Source organism: Motacilla alba, chromosome 7 (assembly GCF_015832195.1).
Source record: "Motacilla alba alba isolate MOTALB_02 chromosome 7, Motacilla_alba_V1.0_pri, whole genome shotgun sequence".
Lineage (NCBI taxonomy): Eukaryota > Metazoa > Chordata > Aves > Passeriformes > Motacillidae > Motacilla > Motacilla alba.
In genome coordinates this window covers 7,102,120-7,114,225 of record NC_052022.1, presented here as the reverse complement: position 1 = coordinate 7,114,225, position 12,106 = coordinate 7,102,120, and the positions used below count along the sequence as shown (strand labels likewise).

Genomic DNA, 12,106 nt, shown 5'->3' with positions numbered 1-12,106 from the left:
TGGTACTCCAGATGTAGTAAAATCACTGGCATCATCATGGTCCCTTCCTAGGGGTGGTACTGCAGATCTTGAAATACTATCCTAGTCAGGGTCAAGCCTTTCTATGAAGCCTGCAAATTATTGCATACAAAGTTTCTGTTTGAAGACCTCATCTTTCCATGATTCTCCTTTCCTGAATTCCTAGTGAAAACACAGAATAGTTTCACCAAATCTGCTAGATTAACAGTAGCTAAAGGGATAAAAATTTTTTTTAAAAGTATTGCCAGTTTGTTAATTATTTTCAGGCCTAAGCTTACATTTCACTGAAATCAAGAGTGACAGACTTGGTCTCTTACTCTGTAACTGGAAGTGATTTAGAATTGAAAAGAACCAATATTTATCTACAACTTAAAGCTATAATTACAACTTGAAAGTGTTTTTTATGCATATGGAGCTGCACTGTATCTGACTGCTGAGATACTGTTCTTCTATGTCTCTTCAAGATTAGTAGTATCTCAGTTTCATACACAGCAACAAGTGTATGTTCCAAATCATTATTTCTTGTCCCTAGGCTTGCACATTTTTGTCTAGCATAGGCATTTACAAGATAATACACCAGTCTTCAAACAAAATTCACAACTTGGCTCACCATTGCTTCTGAGATACAAAAAACTGCAGTGCTCATACTTCAAAACACTAAAATGAAGTAGAGATAGCATTAGCTCAATACATTGCTGGTAGCCATAGTTTTAAATTAACCAACTTAACAAGTGGCATGGGCAAATGCATGATTTGGGGGATTTTTTTTTCATTTTCTCAGAAACCAAGCTACCATTGGAGGGATAGATACTTCCTAAAATGATTTCTGATTCTCAGCTGGCATAATGTGCATGTATGTGGAGGTGATGTACCTCTGCTCACTGCTGCATTCTGCAGCTCTTCCAAATTGGAGAGACCCAGGAAAGAACAGGGACGTTGGCAGGTTGGAGGTGACACATTTGCACAGTAGTCAATTATGCCAAAACAACCAAAGGAACCTTTAAGACAGTCTCTGCTTCACAGACAAACTTCATAACTTCATACTCAAAAACCTGGGAGGGGGAAGAAACCTCCCAAAATGAAGTGAGTGAAGTGAGTGAGGTTATTAAACTTCACTCATTTCTTGTCCTTTTATTAAAAAAGTTATTGTTATGTATATAACTATATATTTGCCTACACAGGACCGAGGCTGTGTATGGGTGATGTAATACCAGATTTTCAGAGGTTCTACCACAAGGTTACACCAGCGGTGTTCCAGGGCTCTGTTAAACATGAGCAGGGTGGAAATCTTGTGAACTGACGTCATTAATGGAAACAGTTGCTCTTTCAGCCTGACACAGGGCACTGTTCAGTGAGACCTGGGGCAGCTTTGCCTCTTTGAGGACTTCAGCTCTGAGGACAATTGCCTGCACGCAGGGAAAACTGCCAGGCCAGGCTCTTGCACAAAAAGCTGTGCGACAGGAGTGACAGGGACACTCATGGAGCACCCTGTGCTGGCAGGAAAAATCAGTCACTGGAGGAGAGGTGGCAGAACAAACTGCTCCCCAGTAACCATGCTGGAATTTCCCAGAGCAGCAGAGCTACAGGAAGGCAGGCAGTCTGGCGGCTGCCTCGTGCTGACGTGTGTTAGCATCAGCTCCTGCTGCTAATGGGGACATTCAAACCAAAAAGGATTCCGTAAAAGTTTTCTCTGGATCTCAGTGGAATTAGAATGTAGATTCTTTGTGGGAATTCTGAGTATCTTTTGAATTGGCTGAATAAAGGGTCAAGTGCTGCCACTTGCACATTTCCACATTCTGTTCCACAGAACAGAAGTGAAGCCATGACTTTACTGTCACAGGCAAGGACACAGCATTGGCCATTTATTCAAACATTTATAACTGTTATTAGAGGAGAGTGTTTACAACCTCTGGTATGGTTTTGGACCAGTTTCTCCCAGGTCTCTTCAGGAACATAGATATTTCCTTGGCATTTGAACTCTCCCAACCATAAGGAGTGGAAGATGATAAAAATATAGGAAGTATATATGTTATAGAAGCCACAACATATGTACTTAGGACTTTCAAAAAAGGGCTTCAGAGGCTTTTGGCTTACCTGGCAGAGGACTAAGAATCTACTGAATGAAGAAGAATAATGGATTTATTACAGCACTATCGAGAACTGAACTGGGAAGAATTTGTAAGATAGTATCAAACTTCCTCAGTACAGGGCAGTAGGAGTACTTGCTGATTTTGGCAGGGTGTGGAAGCAGATCAGCTTCTCCCTCTGCCATCTTTAAAGGTGCTACATAAATGACAGCAAACTGAATAACCTGCAAACGCTGGCATCTCCTTACTGTAAAGCATTTGGTGGAGCTCGGTCTAGGGTTTTTATTTTTTGTTTATTTGTGTTATACTTTCTGAATTCTGCTTAGCTAATCAGGTGGTAATAAAACTAAGAGCCCTGCATTTTGCAAGCTTTTATTAAATTTTGAGATCTCAGGGGAGTATCTACATAAGCAAGAGTTAGCAAATTGTGAGCTATGCAGATTTAAGTAAGAAAAAGCTATGTTCATGTCTTTAATATGTGATGAATGCTGCTTTATATTTGAAACCTTGTCCCCAGTGGAACCTATTACAATAATGTTTATACAGGTTTATGCTATAAATGCATAATATTTTCCCTACAGCAGAATATGTTGGAATTTACTCCTGATTAAAAAAACGTGTGAATGGGTGATATCCCAGAATCTGGATTGCAATAAGCACAATTATGCCCTTTTATTAACAAATGAAGCAATGAAAAATATAATTTGTTAACATAAAAAGGACTTTGTACAGCAGGCAGAATTGATGGAGAATGCACCCTGAATCTTCTGCACCACGTGGGAACTGGAAACCAGCCAAGTCCTACAGAATTCAGGGAAACTGGATCTTCAAGTGCCAGTGTCACACAAAGCCTGGACAGAGGTGCTGGCTGTCATGGAACAAAGCAGGGAGATGACAGTGATGGATCAGCACTCAATTAAATAGCAAGAATAAGTGGTGTCACAGCAGCACAGGTGTTCTGCTTTCAATTCCAGCAATGTTTATCTTGTAACAGGCCCAGCCACATGACACAGGGCTTACATCCACAGTTTTTTCTATGTGAAAAACCCAATGGTTTCATCAGCACTGGACATCCATGTACTTTAAAATGAACTGCCTGAAGGGAACAGGACAGCACCTTCTGTTCTGCTCCCCTTGCCACTGTCAAGCCCCTGAGAGGGGACATAATTTACTTTATACTGTGGAGAGGCAAGGGCCAAGGACAGGAGTTGGAGAGGAGACATCCAAACAAAGGTCACCTCTTCCTCACCTCATCATGGTATGAACACAAGAAAACCCTCTCCCATCGCACAGCATAGGATAAGGCTGCCAGCAAGTGTGTTATAGGCCATAGAGTTATTTAAAGATTCAAGCAGGGATGTGGGAACTTCATCCCTCAGACCAAGCACAGCAAAACTCTGCCCTACACATGGATCTCTTGTACAAGCTCCATTAATTTTCTTTGTTGAGAGGGAATTATGTTATTTCTTCTTGCATCCTTGGGGCTGAGGAGGTGAAAACCATTTCACACTTTGTGTGGAAAAATAAGGCCCTGTTCTCACTTGGGGTCTTAAACTCTTGCTTTAATATAATTTAGGGGGGAAAAAAAGGTTGAGCATTAAAGAATGAAATAGAAATGCTAAATTTGATTACTTAACTTCTCTTTCACAAGTGAAAGTCATTTACAGGGAAAGGTGCTAACCTGACTTGCATAACTGCATATACAATTTCTCCTTGACCTTTTCTACATCTGCCATCAGCAGTGCCCTATTTGTAGACTTCATCAGTGAAACAGATCAGTAAGGTTCCATTCCTTTAAAATTAGCAAATTCATGAGTTTTCCTTTTCTCTCTTAAACCCACCATGCCATCTAAAACCTATCTCGCAGCTTGTGACTGTGCAGTACTCATTTCTATAATACATTTTGACATCCTGGTTTTATAAAGGCCTGAATTCTCAGTTGTTGCCTTGATGTAAATCTATAGGTTTTCCTCTGCCAAATAGGAGCCAGCGATCTGTGTAAAGTTGTTCAGTCTTAGAGAAGACTTCAGGGAAATGCCACTATTACTCATTGAAATTAATCTTTGCTGTGTGAATAAAGCCAATAACATAATTGGGATTATCTGAAGACTGAAATATAATTCAATTTGAGTGACCATGGCTGTGTGCAGACATTAGTGGAAGACTAAATTCCGCACCAAATAATAAAATGAGACTGTGGTCAGTTTCCTTTTGGAAACGTTTGATTTCTAAAGAAGAACGAGGTAATCTCAGAGCACCAACACCCGATGACTGTGTATTCCTTTCTTTGGATCCATGTGCGGATGTGATCTCGGTGTCCCCTCTGGGTGCTGGGCCACAGGAGCAGCTGCCCTGAGCTCTCCCTGCAGGGCTGGGCCGGGCTCAGGGCTGTTCCCCCATGCAGCGACGCAGCAGTTGTGCAGCGCCCGGTGCTGCTACCTGGGCCAGGCTGCCCTGCAGGGGACAGACAAAACCCTGCCACTCGCGCTTAGCGTCACACAAAACCGCTTCAAAGCTGGCTGTTTTTTCCCTAACCCTTAATAGCCACTACAGTAATATGTATATCTGCATACACAAAAGAGTTTGTTCTTAGGAAAAATCTTAAACAAATGCAGAACCATGCCAGGATTATACATTTCATTTCCCAGCATACAAATGAGGAGCTAATTTAGTCTGGGCTGTTCATGCATTTTGCTTTTAACAAACATCCATATGCCAAATAGACCTTCCACATACTTCCCTGCTGGAGTTTTTTTTCCTTTCAACTTGGTAGGGAACGTTTGTGATCCTTATTCTACCAAATATATCTAAAGAATATATTTTGCTCAAGGCCTTCTATTTTATAATTTAAGAGAAACAAAATCAATTCATGGCTCTGGCAGACTCGCTATTATGACAAGTATACATCTGTGCAAAACTACCCCAATCCCTAATTAATTACAGAATGTTATTAACATTTTATAATTTAGCATTGGTTAATTTATTTAATTTTATAAACACAGCCATATGAAGTTACTTTTTATGGACCACTTTTTCATCTTTTGCATGCAGTTCTCAAAACTGGGTAGTTTAGCATAGATACAGAGATATTTGGTTGTATCAAGATTATTTTCTGTTCAGATGGTTCTCAGTCCTTTATGTAATGACTTCAATACTGAAGCTTGACTCTTCACTCCTGACTCATGCAGCACTGATGAGCAGTGTTAATGGGAGTTTTTTCCAATTAGAGGAAACAGGCTGAGAGTCATGTTCTTTAAAATTAATACTTTTATGAATATATAATGCCAATCATATTTCTCATTACCAGGGCACATGAAGTTGAGTTTAATTTTAAGTCAGCTTAGTAAATACATCGCAAGAATATGCCCTGTTGGAGTTAAAATGGCTCATTGCTGAAAGAGATTTATTTATTGATCTGGTAAAGAGCTGCACATAAAATTGCTATCAACTTTAATCAGATGAGGACAATTATTTTATATGACTAATTAGTGGAACTAATAAAAAATCTGAGCAGGTATAAACTTCTGTGAAGCATTTATATTTGTTTGAAAGACAGTGATCAGTCTTGATGTGAACATTGATATAAATCCTCAAATAAGCACTGTTTTTACTGCAAATTCAACAAGAATTCTAGAAGCTATTCAGCCTTTCCCTGTGCTTAAATATTCAGTATTTATAGTGGATTTACACAGTCCATCAGTTTCATTTGTAATCTTTAAACTATCCTCTCTTACTTTTCTATGACCCTATTAAAAATACCATCTAAAAGGTGAACAGTAAAAAACTTGCTTTTCTCTATATTCACTATTCAGATTGCTCTCACTCAATCTGGTCCTGAAGAAGCATATTTTTAATAGCTGTGGTGTGAAATGGGCATGGTACTGGGGAGCCAGAAGAAGTAAGGGCTTCTCATTCACAGATAATAGAATGACAGTGCTTTTTGTGGCCTGTAACCACATCTGCACTGCTCACTGAACCATCCACATTTATACTCAGCTAAAGAAAAGCACATCTGGCCAAAAATGAAATACATTTTTAATTGGTATCCTCATGCAAATATTTAAACACCAATTCTCTGTAGAAATGCCCATCTGAAGCAGCACTGTGAGCTCCGTAATACAACTTTGTAGCTTTATATGGTTTTTATCTACATTTTTTGTGGTTTTTTTCACACATAAGGTCACAAATCAGAAACCTCAGCTTTAGAGAGATATGCATGTTACAATGTTAGTTGGAACAATCTGAACTAGTACCTGGTGACTGAATGACTCCTCATTGCCAAACTCAGTTCTACTCTACCTCATTCAAATACTAAGGAAACTAAAAGGAATCAATGTTTGCATGGGTTTTACAAGTTTATCATATGCATCTTGCAGTGCTGTAGAGATGTAGGGAAAAAAGCCCCAAGAAAACACCACCCCAGCAAAACCAAAGACTGATGAAGAGACAAGAGGCAGGCTTTAGTGGCTGATAGCAGCAAACACCTTTTTCCTGGCTTTGTGTGTTGCCAAGATGGTATGACCAGACAGGTGGATCAAGAAACAAAGTAGAAGGAAGCCTCATGCTCTTACCACACCTCACCACACCACACCAACCTGTAATCATAGACTACAAACAACAATTTTGGAAGATAATTCATTCCAAATACAGTCTATAACTCACATCAGCATCATAGACCAGAGGCAATGTTTGTTATGAGAACTTCCAGAATGGGTTAAAATGGAGGTTTGGCCCCAAGACCTGGCTGCTTACACCTTCATTCTCCTTGGTCCAAGTTACTAAGCCCTGGCAAGAAAAAGATGCTTGTGCAGAGCATGACCTTATTTAGTTGGGGTAGCACTTGATTTTTTCTCAGCCTTCTTTACTGTAATATCATACACAGGGTTTTTCCTTTGTGTGCCATGCAATTTATTCCCCTAAGATTAGTCTTTTTCTAGTCAAGCAGTTTAAAGCTAATCACAGTTGTTATTTTAATCTGTGCTCACTATTAAGAATTCTCACTGAGCTATTTTGCTTGTTAGCAATTAAGGCTTCCCAATGGAAGTTCATGATTACAGCAAAGGCAACCTGTTTAATACTTGGCACCTCTTTAGTACACAGGCATTAAAACCAGGAGCACAGAAGCATGCTAATGCTGCTGATGAAAGCAGAGCAGATCCATTTAACAAACTCTGTTTTGAATATACAGAAATGCAATGCAATCCTCATGTGCAGTTCTGGTCCCTCCCCTCTGTGTTTTACATTACTGTGGTAAGGTGGGGAAGTGCTGTTTGACCTTCATTAACTTATTACATATTAGTCATGTCTGAGCTGCAGCATATCCTCAGGCTTTCACCAAGGCAGACTGAAGTGTTGGTCCCAGTTCCAGCAGCACTACCAATAAAATTCCCTGGAAAGGTCTCAAGACCAGGATCTGACCTTTGCTTATTCAGGCAAGCATCCTATGCTGAATTATGATTTCTTTCTTCTGTTAAGAGAATTAGTAATTGCTGCCTCTGATCGGTGTGTCGAGTCTTAAAAATTATGATCTACCATCAAGTCAATTTGCAAAAACTGCAGGAGCAAATTTCTGCTTCTCATGTTGATTGTCCATGTGATTCTGCCATAAAAATTATACATTAGCTGAACTAAAGCATTAATTGACTAGGTAGAAAACAGCATTGCAAGGGGATTCCACTCACCTGACCCCATTCTATTTTAAAGCTATTTTTAGACAGGATAGGGCAGAGAAATCCAAAATAATATTTTATTCTTTTTAAACTGATACATGGAGATTCACAACCACTACTGTGCATCACCTCCAATGGTAAATGGTGATGATTTACATTGATGGGGGTCAAATTTGTCTCACATTGGGTAAATGTGTTGAGCTCCAACCTGAGAAACAGGGGAACCACTGACAAGTCAAACATGCTGTCAGTAATGTGAAAATAACTACTGTAAAATGTCCAGTATAAGATAAGCTGTGTTAATAAAATCTGCATCTTCACAAACTACTGAGGTGCCTTCCCTCATTATAGCCAAGTTTTAAAAACAAGGAATCTGAAGCTGGGTTAGAGGTCTGCTTTGGTGGAAAGCCATAAAATGTGACCTAACCATTGCCGGTCCTCCTGGGACAGCAATTACAGCAATAAATGTTCCACAGCAGATGCTAATGCCGTGTATAAACAGTTGTCCTCTAAACTGAAAAGAAATTTTGGCCCCTACATGTCTTTTAGGGTCCCATTGTACGTGTGGAGATGTAAAGGAAATGTAAAATTGATATGCACGCCATGGCATCGGGTTTAGTCTCCTCTGCCTCAGCCTGGGCCCCATAAATCTGTGCTGGCTGCGAGTGAGGCTGGAGGAGCCAAACGGGCAGAATTTGTGTGTGTCAGATTGATGGGCTCGCGCCGATGCCGTGGGGGTTATCGGTCAATGTCAGGTTCAGCGCCCACTGACCCACTGGGCTCAGATCATGGACTCACAAATCAAGAGCATAATGAAGGCTGAGGAGAGGGCTCTGCTGATTTATTAGGACATCTGTCTGGCTGTAGACAGCCCAGCACTGCCCCTGTGTAGTGCCAGCTATTAGCATAATCCTCACCATGAAACTTCTTGGAGATTTAAAAGAGAGGAATAAAGTGTTCAAAGAAGCCTGGCTGAACCAGAAGGGTTTTTCCTGTAGTGCTCGTTACTGGTCTTAACTTTTTATGCCAACACACCATAAACATAATGATAAAAATAAATAATGTTAAAAATAAATTAAGGGGTTTGGTTTTTCAAAACCACTGAATTTTCAGAACACATCTGTATGTCTGTTTGTAATAAAGTCACTACCCCTGCTACTTTTGAAAGACTTTTAAATATTTTAATTTTTTATTATTCATTTATATTTAACCACAGTAGTGTCATCTGCATATAATGTTATCATCTTCATTCTTACAAAGTTTGTCTCCTGAACTCTGTAATGTTAAATGAAAACTTTAACTTTTTGTGCCAACTATATTTGGCTACTTTTTAAGAAAAGGGGGAATTAAGCACAAACTTTAGGAGTTTGCCTATAAGTAAGAGTCAATATCATAATGCTGTAAGCTATAAATGCTGTGATACTAATTTATAATAGTAGAGGTCAAGAAGTTTGTGAGGTGCAGAACTAAAACTGGCATGTGCAAAGTTGCTCTTTTTTTGTACATGAGAGGCATTCACCTGAAAAATCAGACAGATCATTATTTCTCACTTGATCAGAACTAAGGTGAAATAGGTTTCAGTCTATGAACATTAAATTATTCCCTGAAGATACTTTTATATTTGACTGTGTTTTAAAAGACTGTCACTGTTCATATGTCTTCAGAAAAAAAAGTTAAATATTGCATTAAAAAAAATGTGCTGTGAATGTTGAAGGAATTTCATCACTGCTATTATTCCATTTCCTTTGTATTAAATGTTATGTTAGACAGGATTTGAGCAGTTACCAAATTTGCTGTAGGCAGCATAGAAACACCTACCAGCATGTGGCAACCCCTGCTTTGCTTAAACCAGGGTAAAGTCTGGGCAGAATGAACAGAGAAGATGTAGAAAATCGAGATTATCAAGAGCACTGCAAAATTGTAAACCTGTGTTAATTTTAATTTCCAAACTCTAATTGGTCATGCTGCTATCATGGTATTTTGGCTGGATTTTGTGTGCCATTCAATGAAAACACTTATATTCAGGGCTCTAAGACAATTTCTAAAATTCAGTCCAGCTGAAAGAATCTGAACTGGAGTTAGCATCCACTGCCTAGAAACCGTAACATGAATAAACCTGTTCATGTGTGCAACTGCCCTGCTTAACAAAGGCATGATCCAACTCGTGCTGCCCTGCTTATTTCATGAGCTAAAATTTGGTTGTCTGCAAAGAATGAAAAAATGGAGAAACTGAACAGCCAATCATTCATTTGAACTCAGAAATGGAAACTATGGATTGCAGTATCATTTCCAAAATACCAACGTAAATAAACATGCGTGGCACAGTACTTGCCTCCATAAATTCCAGCGTTGTTCTTCCAGCTGAGTCACTAAATGCTCTATGTATTTGTTGGAGTCCATATATTCCTAAATGAAAAATTATTACAATATTAGTTTTTCAATGTTCAAAGTATTTGTAAAATTTTGAGTAAAAACCAGTCAGAGTCAGTTTGTGGAGTGCACTTTGATTTTGTTCCCAAAGTTATCCCATGTACATAGAAATTACAGTGATGTAAAAATCTAGATTAAGTTCACATTTGGATTTATATTACACAACAGGGCAGTAGCCCAATGTACACTTCAGGGATTATTTGAGGGGAAGACAAGAGGCACTGAGGATACACAAGCAGCACAAATAAATTAGTGTACGTATAAATTCATATCCATATTCCAAGCCCAGAATAATATTCCCTGGGTCCAGACTGAAAAATAACTGCCCAGCAGTGCAGTCATTGGTTTTGGTGCACGTTTTGTTTACTTTAGATATTAATCACAGTGAACTGAATATTTGACTCAAATATTTATTTTATGGACAGTATGAAAAATACTATAGCATGTACCCTATTTGAAAATGAAGCTATAACTCAGCCCCTATATTACTTTCCAGTCCAACTTTTGCAGATGCAATAACTTGAAATATCAGCTCTATGAAAGCTCCTGTACTTGTGTCTAGACAGAACTTCTGATAAATAATCTTGACCAAATGAAAAATTTTGGATTTTTTTCCTACTGAAGCCTATTCTTAACTCAATGCAAAGAGATGATGTTTATTCTCAGCAGAGAAATCTGTCAGTAATAGAAATACACCACCTCATTTCCAGAAGGAAGGCAACATCAGTGTTATTTATATCAAATATTTCAGAATGAGCCCCCAGAATAACATGATATAATATGATATATTTGGATGACAGCAGTACCAACACAGTCACATTACTATTATTCTGAAAGTCTATCAGTAATAATATAACTGTCCTGAAATATCTCACCAAAGCAAAGATATGTCTTAGACCTCATACTGCAGGAAATTGCAAGTATTGGAGTAAAAAATCCATCTTTCTGGAGACAAAGGCTCCATTTTTATAGCTCCACTCTTTTTTCCTTTGGACTCATCACAGAACCACTTTGTGGGTTCCAGTTTGTATTAGAAGTTGTGTCTTTAGTAGTATTATTTCTTTTGTGTACAAATATGGATTTTTGTTGCAAAGTGGTTGGTTCTTTTGAGCCATTTATCTTCATGACCAGGAATATGAGACAGCCACTACAGGGACTGTACATCATTGTGTCTCCTCAAGGTGAAGATAAATGTTAGCTGATTTTAATGATCATAATTCATATATAAATGTACATTTTTATTTTTCAGGACTGGAATTGTTGCAAGTGATTCTATGTTTCTGCCTGCAGTAATTATTTTCCAAGGAGCCTCTGCAAAAGCATCTCAGCCATATCCTGTTCAAACTGCATGGCTTGAACAGCTTTGGGTATTGCAAAACTTTCCATTAAACTCTGTGGTTGCCCCAAGTTTAAATTTCATTCTAACTGCTGTAAATAGAAACATTACATAGCTGTTTCTTTTAGAACTCCTTAAATAATGGAAATCCTGAGAAACACCATGAACTCCTGTGGCAATTAAGCGGGAAGCTTCTTCTAAGCTAATTCTAGTAAAATCATTCTGCAATACACATATATTAGAGTTTACAAAATATATACTGTACAAATATATAATGATGATTAGTTGCAGTACCAAGTTCTTTAAAACAAGTTGCCTATTTTAGTTTATATTTTTTACTACCACGAATCTGGCATAAATTAGTATTAATACCTTTGCATCTTTTTAATGTAATATTAAACAATATTCCTGATTTATTCATCAGGGCACTTTGCCCTACAGGCAAAGATGGGATCAGCAGTTTTATTCTGCATAAATTCTACCATGATAATATAAAAACCTCAGTCTGAAGCAATTTTCTTAAAACTGTTTTCTGGAAATAAGGACAATGGGGAAAAGAAAGCCCT

The 12,106-nt window shown here is 38.4% G+C and overlaps 1 protein-coding gene across 14 annotated transcripts in view; it reads right to left on the bottom strand.

The window, feature by feature from the left end:
• Positions 1-12,106, bottom strand: part of NCKAP5 (NCK associated protein 5) — a 380,074-nt gene that overhangs the window by 225,168 nt on the left and 142,800 nt on the right. For all 14 annotated transcript variants that reach the window (XM_038142476.1, XM_038142470.1, XM_038142472.1 and 11 more), the window contains one exon: positions 10,107-10,180. In XM_038142476.1, coding sequence (XP_037998404.1) covers positions 10,107-10,180 — 74 coding nt within the window. The remainder of the gene's footprint in view (positions 1-10,106; positions 10,181-12,106) is intronic.